Source organism: Harpia harpyja, chromosome 2 (genome assembly GCF_026419915.1).
Source record: "Harpia harpyja isolate bHarHar1 chromosome 2, bHarHar1 primary haplotype, whole genome shotgun sequence".
Taxonomy (NCBI): domain Eukaryota; kingdom Metazoa; phylum Chordata; class Aves; order Accipitriformes; family Accipitridae; genus Harpia; species Harpia harpyja.
Genome location: NC_068941.1, coordinates 4144358 through 4164742, shown reverse-complemented (window position 1 = coordinate 4164742; position 20385 = coordinate 4144358). Strand labels below are relative to the sequence as shown.

The 20385-nt window shown below is 40.9% G+C and overlaps 1 protein-coding gene across 32 annotated transcripts in view; it reads left to right on the top strand.

Annotated features, from left to right (window-relative positions):
• CAMK2D (calcium/calmodulin dependent protein kinase II delta) overlaps nucleotides 1-20385 on the top strand; it is a 165784-nt gene that overhangs the window by 99950 nt on the left and 45449 nt on the right. For 22 of the 32 annotated variants that reach the window (XM_052813784.1, XM_052813647.1, XM_052813672.1 and 19 more), the window contains exons 6-8: nucleotides 5438-5503; nucleotides 8160-8232; nucleotides 14216-14318. In XM_052813784.1, coding sequence (XP_052669744.1) covers nucleotides 5438-5503; nucleotides 8160-8232; nucleotides 14216-14318 — 242 coding nt within the window. Of the gene's footprint in view, nucleotides 1-5437; nucleotides 5504-8159; nucleotides 8233-9301; nucleotides 9375-14215; nucleotides 14319-20385 lie in introns of those variants that run through there. The other 10 variants (XM_052813637.1, XM_052813630.1, XM_052813745.1 and 7 more) reach the window with 2 other exon arrangements.

Here is a 20385-nt window from a genome sequence, read left to right as displayed (position 1 = left end):
TCTTCAGAAAATTACGAAAGATTAATAATAATTTGTGAGAACCAGTGGCTTTTAATTTGTACCCTGAAAGTTACTAGAGCTCATGTAATGAATGTCACGAAATAAGACGTCACTGAAGTCGACAACATATCTGTATCAGAAAGGCATTGAGTTCCATTTACTTCCCATTTTAATCTTGTGGGGAGAAAGTAGCTTGGCAGCTGTTCATGTAGCTTTATAGTGACGGCCCAAAGTTGTGGGTTTTTTTACTTTTTACCCTCTGCTTTACAGTCTTCACTTACATTGTATATAGCCTACCTGGATATATTTGTAGATCTAACTATGCTGGTAGTTGCCTTCTAACTTAAGTACACAGACTAGAATCTGTGTATGATTCCCACCCCACCCAAATGGTACGATGTATCAGTTTTTCATTGTTTCAGCGTAGGGGAAAAAAAACCCTAAACGTTTAACAGAAGCAGCAGTCAAACTATAAGTAAGTCCTCTATTTTAATTTCCTTCTGTAATTTGATTTCAGAGATCAGCCTACGTATTTCTGTTGATCGGCAAAACCTCCCAAGAGTTCTGATTTCAGCACAGCTCTCCACGTAAGGCTGTTCGGTGCCCTTACTGGTAACAGAGCAGTAGCACAGAGCCATGCAATCTCCAAAGAGTACATCACACTTCTGTTCCAGGTCATGGCCTTCGCTAGCCAAGGAGAACCTCATAACTAAGGGCCTCTTCTATGTGTGTAGTTTGTATTCATGATAGGTATCTTGGGTCCTTCCCTAGCCATCGTGTTTCATAATTGAAGATACAGGGGGGAGAAAATCCACCTAGCAAAGTGACATCTAATAAGGAGTAGAATGCTTTGTAGCCACTTTCGTATTAAACTGTATAGAGCATAAAATGTTTATTGGTAACTGCTCTGTTCTTTATTTATAAAATGAGTGAATAATGTAGGTTGGTAAGGATCCCTAGAGGTTATCTGGTCTAACCCCCTTCTTGAACAAGGTCCAATTGAATCAAGATGCTCAGATATTTGTCAAGGTTGGAACATCTTCAAGGATAGAAATTCCACAACTTCTTTGAGCAACAAGTGCATAGTGAATAATTATAATAACAATAAGGAAAGAAAAATCCTTATATTTGGTATTTCCGGTGTTTCAGCTTGTCTGTTGCCTTTCATGGTGTCTCTGTGTATCCACCCATTAGAGAGTTGTAGACAGCAATGGGATCTCCCCTGAACCTTCCTGTCGTAACGGTGACCAAACTCAATTATCCCAGCTTCTCCATGTGCCTCCAACTGTAACGGTCTTGGTGGCCCTCCGTTAGACACAGTTCATTATGTTGGTGTCACTCACGTACTGGGAAGCCCAAAAGGGGACACAGTACTCCAGGTGTGATCTCACGAGTACCAAATGCAAGGGAAGAATTGCTTGCTTCAACCTGCTGGCTGTGCAGTTGACCTTTTTTGCTGCAAGGGCACATTGGCCATGTATGCTCAGTGAGCAAAGGCCACTAACACGGCTATAACGATTTTCTCAAGAGTCAGAGGCTCAGGAGATGCAAGTGAGTTCTGGCCTCTCTTAGTCCCCTGCGCTACCCTCCTTCATTATGGCCATTTATCTGTCTTCTGAGGATTATTCCTAATGTATCCTTCAGAGTGACAGAGCGTGGGAATTCTTGACTACTCATTCAGTTGTCAGTGAAATTCACCTGCTCTGTTCTTGCTTTTATTTTTTCATCGTTTAACAATGGCTATGAATGCCAAGCAAATGTTTAGTGTCAGCGAATAAGAATGCATATCCCCATCTTTTCTCTGTGCTTAAGAAGAACAAGCATCAGCTTGGTGTTCTCTCCCACTGAAACGCACTTTGATGACTAAAGCTTTTTCTTTTCTTTTTTGGCTTGGATAAAAATGCGTGTTTTAGGGAAGAATAAGATCAAAGGAGGCGTTGTTTTTTCATTCATCACAAAGGGAGAATTATTCCTCTTTACCAGAACTGTTGTAGACAAACATATATGCAAAAAGGAGGTATCAAAGACTGTCAAAATATGCATCAATCAAACATTTTGTGTAACAGCAACCAAAGCCAGTTTCTGGAAGGTAGAAGACAAAAACAAAAAGAGAGAGAGAGAGTACAAATCAGGCAACCAGCTATTTTACCTCCTCCAGATTTTATTGCAGACTTTTGTACATAATAGCATTCTGTTACTTGAAAGTGATTACTTTGGAAAGTCAGTAAGGTGTAAACTCAGAAAAAGGAAGATGTAGCCCAAATGTAAATGGAAACATGAAAATACAGTTTTTAACTGGCCTCCTTGGAGAAAGGAGCTATGCTGCTGGTTGAGCAGGTCATTTCTGTTGTCATCCTATGTGACTGAATAACTGGGATCTGCAACAAACTGTTAGTACAGCAATTTGCAAATGAATGTTATGGTTCTGAAGATTCGAAGTATCCTCATTTTTAATTTTTTAATCCTATTAAACTTAATTGTATTAAATAATGATTGTATTCATTGCAGTATAGATTTTCAAGCATCTTAATCTTTAAGCACCTTGTAGCCCACTCTGGCTTTTACATTTGGGAATTTATTGAGAATATAATGTGCTATATGAAAGTTCACTACACTCATAAACAGTAATGAAATACGAACATTGATCTCCCATCTAGAAATTACTTATGTTGGCATATCAGTAGGATCAGGGTTTTGGAAAGCCAGAGTCGGACTAACTTGTGCATCCTTCCTGTCCTTTGAGGCTGTGTTTAGGTGCTCTGGTTAGGCTGTGCGCTCACGTGGGTACTCCACATTGTGTGCGTTTTCAAGGCTTGCATCTGTTTTCAACTGTTCAAAACAGCACCTGGATATATGAAGATTTGCATGTAGCTGTGAAAGTATGCCAGTGTATTCCATAAAAGAGAAATGTGACGGTACAGGAAAGGTCTTCCTGTTTTGAGTCCACTCTGTTGTTGACACAGGCAGCTGAGTTTTACAATTCTATTTAAAAGCTCATCAGTCTTCATCTTAAAAATAGAGCACCTGTCTCAGTTACTTTACTAAAAACTGTTTAATTACACCAGTTTTATGATTGTTAGAAAACTTCTCCTGATTTTAACCCTATATTTATTCACAGGTATTATATGCTTATTTATTAATTGTACCAATATTGTCCCTTACAACTCTCCTCTATGGAGAGCGCAGTTTATGCTCTTTGTCTTCAGTATTTATTTTCATCCCTCTGTGATGGGTTAACCCTGGCTGGACGCCAGGTGCCCACCAGAGCCGTTCTATCACTCCCCCTCCTTCTCAGCTGGACAGGGGAGAGAAAATATAAACAAAGAGCTTGTGGGTCGAGATAAGGATAGGAGAGATCACTCACCAATTACCGTCACAGGCAAAACAGACTCAGTTTGGGGAAAATTAACTTGATTTATTACAAATCAACCGGAGTAGGGTAATGAGAAATAAAACCAAATCTCAGAACACCTTCCCTCCACCCCTCCCTTCTTCCCGGGCACAACTTCACTCCCGGATTCTCTACCAACCCCCCAGCGGCACAGGGGGACGGGGATGGGGTTTACGGTCAGTTCATCACACGTTATTTTCTGCCGCTTCATCCTCCTCAGGGGGAGGACTCATCACACACTCTTCCCCTGCTCCAGCGTGGGGTCCCACCCACGGGAGACAGTCCTCCACAAACTTCTCCAACGTGGGTCCTTCCCACAGGCTGCAGTTCTTCACGAACTGCTCCAGCATGGGTCCTTTCCACGGTGTGCAGTCCTTCAGGCACAGACTGCTCCAGCGTGAGCCCCCCACGGGGTCACAAGTCCTGCCAGAAAACCTGCTCCATGGGCTCCTCTCTCCACAGATCCGCAGGTCCTGCCAGGAGCCTGCTCCAGCGCGGGGTTCCCACGGGGTCACAGCCTCCTTCGGGAACCCACCTGCTCCGGCGTGGGGTCCTCCACGGACTGCAGGTGGATATCTGCTCCACCGTGGACCTCCATGGACTGCAGGGGGACAGCCTGCCTCACCATGGTCTTCCCCACGGGCTGCAGGGGAATCTCTGCTCCGGCGCCTGGAGCATCTCCTCCCTCTCCTTCTTCACTGACCTTGGTGTCCGCAGGGTTGTTTCTCTTACATGTTCTCACTCCTCTCTCCGGCTGCCGAATACCCCGTCCCAACTTTTTTTCCTTCTTAAAAATGTTATCACAGAGGCGTTACCACTATCACTGATTGGCTCGGCCTTGGCCGGCGGTGGGTCCGTCTTAGAGCCGGCTGGTATGGGCTCTCTCGAACACAGGGGAAGCTTCCAGCAGCTTCTTACAGAAGCCACCCCTGTAACCCCCCCCGCTACCAAAACCTTGCCACACAAAACCAATACACCCTCTTAAACTTTGTTTTGCCAAGCTAAACTGACTTTGCTTCTCTGAGAAGATATGATGAGTGAGTGGATAGCCTAGTAGCAATTTTCTGCTCATATTGCTGTTTGAATTCCCTTTTCTGAACATGAGTGACCAGAACTGTGTATGGTACGAGGAGGGATTTTACTGCTGTATCTAAGGACACTGCTGTCATCCTATTTCACATGCATTCCAAGACCGTGGCAGCATCCTGCTGGTGACTCATTCTGGACTGTCATCTTTGGCTTACAACAACACGATTTTATTTCTTTTTAACCAATTCCTACTATTAAACCACTGGTTGTACAGTGAAATCCTAAGCGTGCAACCATACACAGTTGCTTCTGTTACTGGTCCTCTGGATCATACAGTTCTTCCCTTGTACTATTAATGCCTCTTAAATTATTTTAAGTGGCACTTTCACTAAACTATTCCTACTTTTTCAACAAAGATAGCTAAATATTTTCTAGGAAAAAAATCTGCCATTAAACTGATTAAGGTACTCTGCTTCTACTGATACTCTCCGTCCAACTCGGTAATGCTCTTTCTAGCAAAAGCACAAAAAGCAAGCCACTCAGGCACATGGGTACACCTCTGTTGTGTTTTGACCTACACTTAAAGTCCCTTTTCTTGTTTTAGCATTATTATATTCTCCTTTCTTACACCTGCCTTACGTTGCAGTTCTCAATTTATCCTGAACTGTTCTGAATTTCAGCCACAGTTTTCCTTGCTGGTCAGTTCCCTTTATTCTTGCAGTTTTACTATTTATTCTTGACATATCTTAACTGATGTATGGCATCTTGCCCACTAAGCTGCTGCTCTTTGCTTTTATTTTCCGGTTATGATTGCTCTTCCACCACATCCTTTTTATTCATGTAATGATTTGGATGGACAAACCTGCGACTTTAGTTCCTTCACCTTGCTGGTCAAGACCTCTTGCATTTTTGTACAAATGTTTCAGTTACTCCTCTCTGACTTTTCCCTGTCAAGTTAATTTAAGATGCACGTTTTCACTTCTGAAACCTCCTTTCTCACCTTGCTTTTTCTAACAGAGTCACTGGAGGTGAATTGTTTGAAGATATAGTTGCAAGAGAATATTATAGTGAAGCAGATGCCAGGTAAGTAATTTGTTTTTCTAATGTTGCCTTTAATAATTCTAGGATAGTTACTTAAATGTCTCATGGTGTTTGGCATCAGTTTCACTAGCACTGTCTGTGAGACTCTAGGATTTCTGCTAGAGTTCTCTTAGACTTCGAAGGGCACAGTTTGGCATTTTGAGCTCACGACTGTGTGGTGGTGAACTCGTATGAAGTCTTGACATCTCTGGGTCTGAAAAGGCTGAAATTGGATCTCAATTTGTTAAAATCTTTGTAAACTTGTGAAGTTGTTAAAATCTTACCCAGTTTTCTCCTCTGCAAACTGGACATAACATTTCAGCTATCTCATCTAGGGATTCTTACGTTTGCTGGTCAAAGTTTGAAATATATGATGGTCTTGAAAGACTTTTACATTAATATAGTTTTTGTTCTCAGTCCAGAAGTACTAATTTCCTTTCATATTTAAACATTTTGTTGTGTTTCATCAATAAGCAATTATACTGTGCATCTCATAGTCTGAGCTCAAATTTGAAATCTCTAGCAATTTTCTGCAAGTGCTTGTTGAAAAACTTGAAGAATAAGTTGACGATTATCATAATTTGCATGCTGACATAAAGTATCAGGGCCATTTTCCCATCTCAGAATCTGTTTGCCCTCATATAATAATAAATCTTAAATATTCTCATATAATTATGAATCGTAAACATTGTGGTCAATTACTTTAAGGAAAATATGTTCTACCACTACACTCTTTACAGAAAATTTAACTCAAAGTAAATTTAAAGAATCCTCATATTTTTATGTGTTCATAGTCACACACCACCATTGGTCCATATTTAGTACATACAATTTTCAGTTATTCCTTTACCTTTGGAATTAATTGGCAGGTGTCCGGAAAGCATTAAGTGACCCTAACAACAGTGGTGGGATAATAATGAACAAACAAGAAGTTACTCTAAGTATTAGGAAGCTTCCACTGTTTATTGCTCTTACTAATTTCTGTAGGAATGGTGGAAACATCATTACTTCAAGCATTTAAATGTGGAACAACACGTAGCAAAACACACTGTAGAAGAGAAAACAACATTAATAATTTAGGTGGGGTGGACGGAGAGGGGCTATGTTTAAAAAGTTTTTGAATGTTTTTTTGCCTGCTGTGTGATTCAAGCAAAATTTCTAATATTGATGCCAAAGGCCAGCATATGGTGTCATTGTGTGTTTTTAAGATACGTGTGATTTAAAAGGAAAAACTGCAACAATCTCTTTTCTGTTCTAGAATTATGATGTATTGGAAGGGGCTGTGCATATATATATATATATATATATATATAGGATATATATATGCATTTTATATATTCAGTATAAACTTGACCAAATAAGTGAAGTACCTAGTTATCAGGCATCTCTGTGTTTTTATATATTTATATATATATATATTCATGTGTGTGTGTGTATATATATATATCTCTCTCTATATATAGTGTGTATGTGTGTGTGTATCCCTATAGAAGTAGTTAATGGACTTTATAGATGCATATCCTAGGACTGTTAATACTGGTCTGCTCCTGCAAGCCCTTACTCACGCAAGTAGTCTTTACTCACACAAGCAGTCCAGTTCAGTGAGTTGTGAACTACTCGCATAAGAAAGGGTTTTCAGGCTTGGGCTCCAGTTACTGATTTATGACCATTCCTTCTGAATTCCACAGTCAAAACATTTTGGATGAGCAGTATCAAATCCTTGGCCCTTGACTACTACCTATTTCTTACAGTCACTGACTTCTGCCACAAGGATATCTTTAAAAATAATAATTATAAACTCTTGTGGTGCCGAAAAACACCTGAAAAAGTTCCAGCGTTCTAAAAGATAAATAGTTGTGCTTTTTGGCATCGTAGGCTGGCCAAAACTTGCAAACCTGGGCATGGAAAAATAGGTGCTAATTAAATTATTTGAAGCACCAAAGTAAAACGTTTGTCTGCATTTTTAATGTGGATTTCCATTTCATGAGCGACTCCTAACTAAACTAGTTCTTGATGATACTTTAAATGAAAATGCATGCCACCTTTTTGAATGACTTGGCTTTATTCTACTAGTAGTTTTTAAGAAACCATTAGGTTCAAAATGAGAAATGTTTTGCTTTTCCTTAGCTTTTGACTTTTTTTTGTTTCATTTGTTTTCTGTATTATCATTTCATTTCTGAGCATTTTCTTGTTTCAGCACTCGTTGTAATGTTAACTTCACTGTAAAAATTTTAAAAAACCAAACCATATCACTAATTTTTTTATTGCCTCCACTTTATTTTTCCTATAGCAGTTTTTGGAAACTGGAAGAAGTTTCCATACTGCTGAATGAAAATACAATCTAATGATTCTGTCTCATAGGTGTTATATGTTCCATGTTAAATGTCTTTCTTGGTTTTGTTTTTGGGTTTTTTTGTTTGTTTGTTTTGGGGTTTTTTGTTTGTTTGTTTTGCTTTGGTTTTTGGATGTGTTAGAGCTGGAAATATCTCTATATTCAACGTGGTTTTGTTCCAGTTCAATGTGCAATCAAGACTTGTCAGGAGGTGTAAAATTGTTTTTGTTCTTTATATTTTTTTTAAGTTTTATTTTATTTTGTATTTAATGTGATTATGTGCCTTTAAAATGTTCTCCCTTCCATTCTGCCCTTGTATCTTTGCAGTCATTGTATACAGCAGATTCTAGAAAGTGTTAATCATTGTCATCTAAATGGCATAGTTCACAGAGACCTGAAGGTCAGTATCTGGTGCCCATCAATTGGATATAAGAGTTTTGGGGTTTTTTTTCCGCTGGGTAGGGGCAGAGGGTGGGTTGTCTGCGATGTTCCCTTGCCTATCCTACTCACCCTCAAAACAACTAGACGAACAAATAATGCATGACGCCTCTTTCCAGTTTGCAAGTCTACAGGCCTAATATACATCATGGCAAAAGGGGGAATGGTTGCCAAAAACACTGTCTCCTTCCAAGGCGCTGGATTTTACCCCATGCTGTCGAACGTGTCTGGTATTCTATTAAGGCTGTCCATGTATCGCTGTGTACGCACATGGAGGTGAACTTTGGCTGTGATGTATGTCAGCTTGCAGATTTAAACGCCACTTCTGTTCTGAGACCCTGGGTTGCAGTAGCAGAACAACCGGTCGCACACTGCTGCATTAGAGTATGACGAACCCTCAGGCAAGTGATGCTAATTGCCAACTAAATTGGACCGCGAGAAGTTAATAATTTACCTAAACCACCTCGCTCGGAGTGGGTTTTTTTCTGTTACCTCAATGGCCGCTACAATTTCAAACGCCTCTGAGCGCGCTCTTGGTAAGGAAAGGAGGAAAAAGTGCAGAGGATGCCAAATATTTAACGCGACCTCGTCAACGAATTATTGGCGAAATTCGTACGCTTTTCCGACCATTTTCCTGTTTCAAATTGTCCTTAAAAAAGAAAAAAACCCAAAAAACTAAATTGACCCCCCCCCCAAAAAAGCAGCCGACCCAAAGCACGTCTCCGAGGCTGGCCCCTTGCCGCCGCCACCGTGCGGGGTCCCGCAGCGGCGGTGCCTGAGGCCGTCGTGCTCTGAGCGGCGCGGGGCGGCGCGGAGCGGAGCGGGGCGGCGCGGAGCGGGGAGCGCGGCGCCCGCCCGGCCCCGGCCCCGGCCCCGGCCCCGGCCCCGGCCCCGGCCCCGGCCCCGGCCCCGGCCCCGGCCCCGCCGCCGCCGCCGCCGCCGCCCCCCCCGCGCCGCCGCCCCGGCGCCTGGCTGTGCGGGCGGCGAGTGCACGCTTGGAACTAACACGCGCCCCTGGTGTTTGCATGCAGTCATTGCATTCAGCAGATCCTGGAGGCTGTGCTACACTGCCATCAGATGGGCGTTGTCCATCGCGACCTCAAGGTGAGTGCTGCTGCCCCGCCGAGCCCTCCCTAGCCGGGGCCGCTGCCTGCCTCCGCCCCGGCGGCCCTCCGCCATGCGGCAGCGGAGAGCAGCAAACCCTAGCGAAACAGAGCCTTCGGCAGGGGAAATGTCAACGGTTTTCTTTTTTTTTTTCCTTTCCTTTTTTTTTTTTTTTGTTTTTAACTTTGCTTCACCTATGCACGAGAACGAGCTGCTAGCATTCACTGGAGAAAAATCTGCTAAAGGCTTGCCAGTACCTAGCTGTCCAGATCTGGGCTGCGAAGACAGCCTTCCGAGTCTGCTGGCACCTGTTGTCAGTACCAGGGAGAAGAGTAGTTGCTTCTCAAGCATTTTGTGTATTCGTTGAATACATGATCTTCCTCTCCGTCACCCGGAGCTTATGGGGCAGGGTGTGGGGGGAACTTCCCATCTCCCAGCAGCATAACTTGGAGTGCTTCTGGGAAGCACGCTAGCGTTTGCGTGTCACACATCTTAGTGACGAAAGGCCAGCTGCTGTGAGATTGCCGGCACAAAGACCTCTCTCTCCTCCAGATGATGGCTGGGCTACAGAACGTCTTTAGAAAGTGGGAATTTCTACAGTGTTCTCGCCATGACCACCTGAGGAGTCGAGTCCCTTCCAGACAAACGGTAGCATTGGGATAGAAGCTTCAGAAAGAAAACTCTTGTGTTGAGAAGAGCATTACCTCTTGCTTAGCCATGTACATATCCAAATGGCTGGAGACATCTGCTGCAGAAATGCTCTCTGCATTTAAAGCATGTTAGCGTGGAAAGAAACAAGTAAACAAGTAAAGATCATTTTCTTTTACTGGGAAGCTCAGAGAGACAAGTCTGTCTCAAAGCTGGTAGTAAAGTAGCCTTGGGGATAAGGGAGAGGACTTAATTTGGGCACTTGGCCTTCAAGATCCTCAAGTAAAAGAAGATTGTTTATTTTCAAATCAAATGGAAGTGCGCTGTCTGAAATACCAGATTCTTTACAAAGGCAGAGAAAAAATGGCATGTGGGCTAAGGCAGTGAAACACGCTAATTCCTTCTGGCACAGCTTCTTTGTCTCTTTATTTTCCTTTCTGGGTGAGTTATGGGGAGCAGGAATTTCCTCCCAGGATAGGAGTTTTCTGGTGGTTATCATTCATAATAACGTTGGAATCACAATGCCGTCATCTTTCTTGCTATCCTTCACTCCCAAATAAACAACTGTTATAGCCATTGTCTGAATTTACAAAGTCTCTATTGTTGTCCTGTAGGAACATAAAGGGTTACGCTTTGGAACCTCAGAGAGCACGATGGTTTTCAAAGACACATACACAAAATTCTCTACCTGTTTTGCGCCTCTGGATTTTCCTGTGTCACGGTTGTACAACAGGAGACTGACAAGTCTCTATCCAATCCATAAATCTTGCGTGGCAGCTGGGTAACATGGAGCAAGTTCAAATGAAAGGATGTCAAATTCATCCAGCTGCTCCAGCGGTTCCTGTCCTCCCCGTACATGCAGTACTATGCTTCTAGCATGAAAAGGAATTGAAAAAAAGGATTGTAGCCATGCAGGCTGACAGAATAAGGAATGCTTTTTTAGTACTTTGAATACATTCACACAAAATAACTTTTTCTTTGGAAATGCATTAAATCTAGCTGTTCCCTGCTCCCGACCGTGTGTGGAGTTCTTACTGTGGCAAATCCAGAATGAATTGGAAAAACAGTGTGAGAAAAAATGTTTCTGCCAAGCTGTAGTACCCAGTTTCATTTCTGAAAGTGAAAACTTCAGGAAGCAGAAAACCATCCTTCTTCAGTTACTGCTTTGTGGTAAAAAAAACCCCCAAAACCCCAAAACACCAGAGCGAAGTGAAAGACACTGGTGAAATCCCAGCAGAACTCTCTGTACTGAAAAGAAGATTCCGAGGCCCAAGACCAGAACTTCAAGACATGTAGAAGATGGTTCTGGCCTGGCGTGGATCCTTAAACTGCAAAACTTGATGGATTGTTTTCCGATAATGGCATGTGGGGAGGGCAACAAGAGGAGGAGATTTTGGACAATCTCATTTAACTTTCCTTTTAGCATAATTTAGTAGCAGAGAGAGAGGAGCTTTTGCAGCCTATTAGGACCTGCAGAAGTGCTTGTTGCTGCTCTGTTTGTAATCCTTGGTATAAGTCAGAATGGTGGTGCATCCTAGATCCAGAAAAAATTAACCTGTTAGTGGCAGTCTGTCTTTAGCAGATGGTAAAAGTGCACTTCCGTGTAGGAATTCCAGTTCTTGGCAGTCAGCAGCATTTCTGCTTTTGTGGAACTCTGTGATTATGACCGTCTTGCATTCCCCCCAAAAAAGCAGATGCTCTAGTTATATTCAAGGAAAAATACACAGAGGCATAAGTACTTGATCTCTTAAGAAGTAAAGACCTTTGGAAAAATAAGGCATAAATCATGTTAATTTATTTGTAAGTAATTTTAGTAGTTAACACTGCCATTCTACATGCTTGACTGCAGCCAGTCTACCGGTAACACAAGGTGACACTACTGAATCCAAAGTACGAGTCTTGAGTGGCCCATGCTGGGCTGTTAATGTTTTCCAAGTAATTGCAGTCATTCTAAGTTAATGGATGATAATTATCTAGTATGCCTCTCGTCATCCTGAAATGACAGCTGCATGTTGTTTAAGCGCATAGTCCCACACAACACTGCGCAAAAGGCTGTGTCTTTGGCATAGGAGTAAATCAGGAAATCTGCTTCAGCTTCTGTTGAAACATACTCATCTATGGCAATGGTATAATGGTATTTCTGCAGAGCACTTTGATTGGCAGAGTAAAGACACGTAATGGAATTTAAAAAAAAAAATCCCAAGGGGGGGGGGAAGGAAGAAAAAAACCAAAACAAACAACCAAAAAACCCAGCAGCAGAAAACACAAAACTACTATTTTGAATGGAATCACGTGTTGCAGAGTGGTATGCGCTTGGTAGGTTAGTGCTTGTGTTTCAACCAAGAGGGCGAGGCATTTCGCTGCTTTTGGCTTGCTGAAGGTCACAACCAAATAGGATCATCCATTGCTTTAAGAGGTTTATATAAGAAGTGCATTCCAGGAAGTAATTACTGTACACTTCTCTCTCTCTGATAGGAAACCTTCAAGAACTATGTGACTCTATGTTGAAATTAGTGTAGTTAAATGACAAGCACTGTGACGCTGCTTAGATCGGTGTTGATGAACCTAGAGAAGAGTCCTCAGCTATTCAGTCAGTGTTTGATATACTGCAGTTGTAGTTGTTAGCGATAATTTAAGTGAATATAAAGATTATGTTTTATTCTGAGAGACCTTAATCTCAATTTTAAAAACTGTGGAAATAGAAGCTTCATCAAGTAACTATTAATGAAAGGTTTTTAATAGTGTCTTTTCTATGACATAGCAACAAAGGGATGAGTGGGAGAATGGTGTTTGTAAATTGCTGAAGAAATGTTCCTTTACAGTTTGGTGAGAGGGAAAAAAACACCTTTAGACTAAAGAGTTTGTCAGGGTCAGTTGTGGTGTTAATTAATGGAAGTATCACAGTGGTTGAGGTCTTAATTAGCTCAAGCATACTTTGCTGGATACTTGACAGTTGTATTAAAGATAGCTTTTGCTGAAAGTAGCTTATGATCTTAATTGTTCCCAAGCTCAGTACCTGCATGGGATTAACTGTAATCACATAAATAGTCCCTTGGAAACCTATATCATTGCTGCTGGGTTTAAAATGAAATATACGGTTAAGAGTTTGCAGGATTGGGTCCCCAGTGCCAGACTGGATATAGTGAATTCGCTTGCGATAGATCACTACAAAAAATTGCTTCCAGAAGGGGCACAGCCATACCCTTGAAAGTGAGGTTTTGTTGTTATGTAAATATAGAACAAAACCTTTTTTAAAAATAATGGAGATAGAAGAGAAAGAAACGGCAAGAAAATACTATAGAGGTCGCTGAAGTAGTCTGTTGAATTCTATAGTATTTTGTAATGTTTTTTTGGTTCGTTTTTTTAAAGTTAAGGGTCAGAGAATAAAGTTATCTTTGGACAATTTGCATTTGATATATTTGCTAAATCAAGTTAAAAGGATACATTACGAACAGTAGAATGAACACCATTGTTATGTTCAAATCCTTTACTTTTAATTGTGTGAGTGTACTGTAGCATTTGATTTCAGATGTGACCAATGTACCTTAAAAAAAAAAAAAGCAAAGTGGGAACTTTTGCAGACTTACATTGTTATTTGTAATAGGTTATCTGCAAGCACAAACGTGGGCATGCTGGTTTTGCTGAAACATTTGCAATGTAAATACACCTGCCCTCTAAATACAAATATAATAGTATGTCTGCTTTTGTTAAGCTGTCATGCAAAACATTGATGTTTGACAGTTATAGATGCCTAATCCTGCAAACTGCATAGGTTAGACTAGTAATCAAAGAATACGTGTCTTTAGGGGTTTTTCTGCAGCGTTTTTCCAGTAGTGAGCTCTTGGGAGTCTCTGCATTGTCCTATCATGCAAACAGGTGTTGCAGTTCCATCTGACCATTCTGGCCGACCTCCTTGTCTAGTAGATCTGCACGCTGTCCTTTCCTTAGTCTTGCTGTCATGGGATCATGACGGCTGTTTACAGGCCTGGTGGTTCTTTCCAAGTAGGAATGGAAAGTGCAATTTTTGCATTGTCATGGAGAAAACGCACGGGTTTTTTCTCTTTTTCACTCCTCTAAGTATTTGTTCTTTTCCAGACTACCATAACTAAAAAAAAAAAAAAAGAAAGTGAAAACCTGTCTAAAATATATTTACTTATCTTTTCATCTCAATTTTTTTCTCTCTCTGAATAAAGCCTGAGAACTTACTTTTAGCTAGCAAATCCAAGGGAGCAGCAGTAAAACTGGCGGACTTTGGATTGGCTATAGAAGTCCAAGGAGAACAACAGGCTTGGTTTGGTAAGTAATTTTTTTTTTTTCTTCTCACCATTTATTCATTAAGCCTCCCAAACTGCCCAGCTCTCACCCTAGTGTAAAACAGGCAGCTCTGTGACTACTTGATATGTAGCTTTAAGGGGTATTTTGTTCATAGTTCAGTCTCTACATCTGACTACACTTTAGACCTTTTTCTCCAGGAAGAACGTTACCTGTATGTCTCACCGAATTAAACAGAGCTTGGCAGCAGACCTTATTTGTTTAGAAAAGAAAAACAACCAAGAAAAAAAAACCCAAACAAAAATCCCTCAGCACTTCAAAAATGACCTGTGGCTACATTTCCAAACCTCAGAGCTCGCTTAGACAAGAAGTGGCTCTGCCCCATAGCCTCCTCTTCACTAGCAAAGGTAAATCACCTTACCAAATGACATAAAATAAATTGGAAAAGGTCTCTTCTGTTGGCACAGCTGTATTCATACCAGGGATTTGCCAGCATAGCAGTACTGATACAGGGTAGGATGGAGGGACAGGGTTTTTAAATTCATGCTTCTAGTAAATATAGCTTTACAAATGTCACTTTTGCACATAGTCTAAGTGCCGTTGACTTTCTTGACCTTGAAACTTAGGTTCCCTGATTCCTGGCTTGTTCTAGCTTTTGTCAGCCTGCAAGTTTGACTGAGAGGTAGGGGCACACAAGCCCCTTCTCCCCTGCTTTCCCTTGTGTATCTACAGGAGGGAAATATGGGTGTAGAGCCTGGGAGGGAGGTGGGTGGTTTCCAGTCAGATGCTCGGGTGACTGAAGAGTAAAACTGTAGGTTAATACTGCTGAGTGTACCTGCCCAGTCATTGAAACATTTTGTCTGAACAGTTGTTTGTCAACTGGAAATACCGGCAAATGTTATTCTGAAGCGCTTTAGAATGTGGCTTGAACAAAAAAAAAAAAGGGGGGGGGGGGGGGATTGAGTACCTGAGACCATAGACAGCCATCCACATCTAGATGTTGCTGTGACAGTACAAGTTATCTGTCCCAGCTGTTTATATTGCAGTCCTAGAGGTGACTGCCCCTTCATATCTGCAAGTAAAACTGTTCATAAAACTGTTCTTTGACCCACTGAGGTCAAAATAAGCTGGCTTATTAAAAATGTACAATCGTTAATATATAAGCAGCTCACATAGTAGATCACGGAGAGCATAAACCCAGGAAGGTAAAGGGTGGTTAAAAGCATCTGGAACCTTGCACAATAGTCTGGAAAGAGTTGTCTATCCACAGCTTACAAACATTTCCTGAAGCTGGAACTGGAGTTTTTCAGCCACTTCAGTGATTTTGAAAACATTATCTTCATCTGGAAGGGATCAAGAGTATGCTTGCTTGATCGTGAAGGTGATAAAAGATGTATGGGAATGTGGAAGCAAAGTCCATGTGTGCGTGTGACCACCAGAAGAGAGCACATTCTGTGCCTCAGACCTGCTCTTGAAATGTTGGAAAGGGAGGGTGTCTGCCCTCCTGAAGGTGGCAACTGACAGGGTAAACCAGGTCTCCAGAATCGATACCTGGAACATATCTTACGTGTCCTGTACAATGCTCCACTTCAGGTTATGAGAAGAGGATAGGGGGTAGTGAGTTAAATATTATGCACTTCTCTCCAGTTCCACTAAAATATTCCTTTTTTTTTTTTTTTGTTAATTTACAAAAAAATTGCTAGTTGCAGGTTGTTTGTTACAGTTAACAGATGCCTAAAGGAAAGTGGTGAAAGATTTAATACTGGTCATTTTAAATAATAGGACATGTACAAACATGATACATTTACCTTGCATACCAACCTATTTGAACAGATGTGAAGCACAGGACAAAACGTATTGTAAATCCCAGGAGGTAAAAATATAGAATAAAATATTTATACCAGCTACCTATTCTCACAGCAGCTAGAAAGTGCAGTTTAGAATTGAACAGAATGACTGTAAGCTTGTTGTCAAAGCTTAGAATAGAAGCACAAAAGGATTTTGTGCAAGCAGTGGGCTCAGAGATTGTGTGTTTGAAATCTAGGATATAACTACGTGTGGATGCACAGACAGTACTGTTGGACATATGTTGGTAGCTTTATAAGCTAGCCTGTTGTTTTAAATCGCAGCTTTTATATAAATGGATTTCAGTAATCCACAAAAGACAGAGGAGATTGCTCTTGCAAATTAACAAATAGATCAGTACAAAAGAAGTGGAACAGGAATAAGACAAAAGACAAGTGATTTGTTATAATGACAAAAACAGGTAAACGGGAAACAAGAAAAAAATTTTTCTCAAGAAAAAATCAGCAGAATGAACTTGACTTCAGGGATATTATCTGTAGGTAGTACATCTGTATGGTTGCAGATGATGCACAGGAGGTTGCAATTCCCTGTAATATCTTGCACTTTATTTTTTCGTCATTTGGTTCTTGTGAAGTGCTTGGTTTAGACTTGCAGCATCATGAGGACTGCCATGCTGAACTTGGTAGAAAGGAGATTGAACAGAATGTCTTCAAAATATGTATGTAAGGAAGAAGTAAGCTGGCAGCGAGGTAATAGAAAGAAAGTAGTCTAATGTGGCTCTTTTTTTAAATTTGTGGTATTTGGTAAGACTAGCGGGTTGTGTACCTTTTCTGGAACTTCCTCTGCAAAACCTTTTTGTAATGGTCTGAGTGCCTCCCTTCATCTTTATGACTGCTTTAACAAGGCAAAACATGAACTCCGATACGCTCGACATTTTGAACTTTTTCTTGCTTCCTTCCAGAATATTTTTCTGCTTTCCACTGGATTCTGCAGCACTTAGTGACTCATGGAGTGCTCTGATTCTAATTATAGCTCTGCATGAGTATGTTTTTCTTTTTTTTTTTTCTTATTTTTCTTTTTTTTGGGTGTAGTCCTCTGGTGCGACGGTCACTTTTCTACTTAAACCATGGCTATGCCTCAGCAGGAAACTGGCTGGAGCTCTGTATGTTTGGATACAACGGAGTACTTTTCCTGGTTTGGATGTTTGTAAAAGGAACCTGTTCCTTGCCTGTTTGTAGAAATTGTTACAGGGTTTAGTTGAAACACCCCACCCTGCTAGCAGGTGTTTAATGTACTGGGAAAGTGTCAGGCGGGCTCCACTGACTCACCCAGGCAGGTGGCTCATTGCCTAAGTCAGTGGAAGTTAACTCACTGGTAGCTAGATTTAGTCCTAGTTGCATCTCATCTTAAATTAAGTCCAGCCCTGCAACTAGGACTAAAATATGCACCACTTAAGTCATTTGAGTAGCTTCACTGAATTAGTTTGCTAGTTGCATTAAATTTAGGTTATATACAGTTAGTCTTGTGGATCCAGCTGTGCAGGAAGAGAAGGCTACTGCCCTACACTTACTCTCTTGCCCCTTGCTGCCACCTTCTCCGTATCTTCTCACCAGACTGCTCATTTGAATTTTTATTCTTGAGTCAAAAGGAGGTATGTTAGCAAAGATGTACAGTTTACACCGTTTAAACTAACATGGTTTATTGTGCTGTTTACTTTGGAATCCTTGCAGGAGAAGGCTATAAATCTAGCAGAGGGTTGATGAGAGCATAGGGCAGATGGTAGAGCAGTAGTCTCTTCTGCTGTGTGTTTAAGATGCATCTCTCTGCATTAATTTAAGTTTATGTTACAGGATTACAGTTAACCTTCAATCCAGAGACGTGCTCACCATTTATGAAGTTACGTATATGTGTAATCTTTGCATAAGAGGGTTTTGAGACTGTGAGCTAATTAGGCTGAGTAACATGCCATCTCATGTACCCATGCACCACTGAACTCAAAGCATGGCATTTGTCTTGGGCCTCTGGATACTTATTTAAATCATCTGATGATAGGAGCACAAGGTGATGCAGTCTTTTCTAAACACTGTACAGTCACAAACAGTTCCTAGCTTTGCAAGTTGTTTTAGCTAAAATAAATACTACATTAGCAATAGTTTTCTGAAAAGTACACACTTGTATGGGGATCCCTCTGACCAGTTACAGGATTACCTGATAAATAACAGTTAACAATTTCAGTATGTTTTTTCTTTTTCACTGAAATCGTGACTGTGTACTCTTCTGTGTTTCCTGCTTTAAACAACTTCAGAATATGTACTACAACCATACCAGTTATTTCTGTTCAGACCCATTCTGTATCTTCATCAAGAGATAGTTAGCTAAGTACTATAGTTATTTTTGCTTTAAAGTTTATTTTCAAGTGATGTGTAGTAATGTTTATGGAGCTATGGTAAGTTTGAAAGTCGAGACAACTTTACTTCCCCTTAAAAATGAATAAAAATATTAAAGTAGAGCACTACAGCCAAGAAGAGATACGAAACGTCACTCTATTTAAAGCTACTTGGAATGTATATTTTTCAGCTTCTCAAAGGAGTTTAAGATGTGTTTCCCGTATGATAGTACTCTAACAATTCATAGATCTCATATCATGAGACTGTAAAAACCAAGCTTATTTTTCATGAAAATATTTTAGCTATGTTCCCAGTAGAACATACAGAATGTGTTCCTTCATTTCCTCCTCCATTCTAAAATGATTGTCAGCTGCAGGGCGAAGGCTTCCTTTTTCTGTAGCTGTACCCTTTATACATTATCACCATCTCTCATAAGTTCTGTGGGATCCGGTGTGGTGTGTCAGAAATGACATGTGGTCCTTCATGAAAGCCACCAAATTCTCGCCTTTCAAGAATTCCCAAGCATTTATTTTAGGCAAAGATGCTTGAAAGAACAGACATACTAACTGAAATGGTACAGAATGTTATTGGTCATTAAATTTTTATCATTTACAGCGTCCTAAGAAAAGTCTACATTTATACCTACATTTTGCATTTCTCTTAAGAGAAAGCAGCACTGCTGGTAATGAATAAAGAATGAAGAACATATAAATTTTAAAGACTAGATTACTTCAGAGATGCTTCTTGTAAGCTTTTGTAAGGAGGTTTCCAGAAGTGAAATGACTTCACGGAAATTAGTTTTGCAGTGGAAAGATTGTATTAGAAGGGGCTGTGCGAAATATAAACAGCAAAGGCTGTAAGAAGGCTCAGCCCGAAGTTGGTGGTCTTCATACTAAGTAAAAGCCAGTTGTGCTCTTGTGAAAGCTAATCCTGAACATCTCTGAGCATTTACTTTGCCACCATCTGGCATTGGCTGAATTGAGTTTCCACTTCTGTGTGAAGAAATTGGAACAGTGTTTTTACTTTCTTTTTTTCTTGTAAATGAGAGATCTCTCCATACGTAAGCTTTTCTTAAATCTAGCCCTACTAGATGTTGTTTACTCAGAAATCTGTCCTCCCATAAGATGGAATAGGGCTTTTAAAATGCTCCTTATAGTTACGGTACTGTAGCTTAGCTGCCCCTCTGTTTTGTTAATTAGTTCCCCATAAATGTCAGCAGAAGTACTCTGTGGTAGCAGTCTTCACAGCTGACGGACTCCCAGAAATCCCATGCAAGTCATGTTTACAGTCTTAATTTTCATAGTTTGGGGCTATTTTAAAATAGCCTAAATTAGGCTAATGATTAAAAAACCCAAACAGTAACAGTCTTTGGCTTGCATGGTGTGAATTTTCTGTCTTTGAATTAATATCTCCAAGGGAATCACTCAGATAATGTTCCCCACGCTCCCCCTACTCTGCTAACTTTTTTGACCTTGACCCTGAGCCAAATGTATTTGCACCTCAGTACTGGATACCTCACTACAGCTCACAGTAGTTCAGCAGTCATGAAAGAAATTTTGTCAGCTATCTTGTAATCTTTTTGGAAACCTTCCCCTGTTGCACTGTCACCGGATTCTTGACACCACCGTTGCATCTGGAGTGCTAGTGTAGTTGGGTAACCAGCTGGCTTATTGCTGTCCCCTCGCCTCTACCAGACGTGGTGGCAGAAAAGGATGTGCCAAGTCTGCATAAGCGTTCCCATTATTGTTACTTCTAGGTGATTTGTCTTAAAAAGAAAAGGTCAAAATGAAGCTGTTCGTGGTCGATGGCTTGGGAAATAGTGTCCTGTGTCTTGTGGACTGAGATGAGAATCACTGGATATTTGTGGAGCATGTACAGCTTTTGAGAATCGTTGCCTT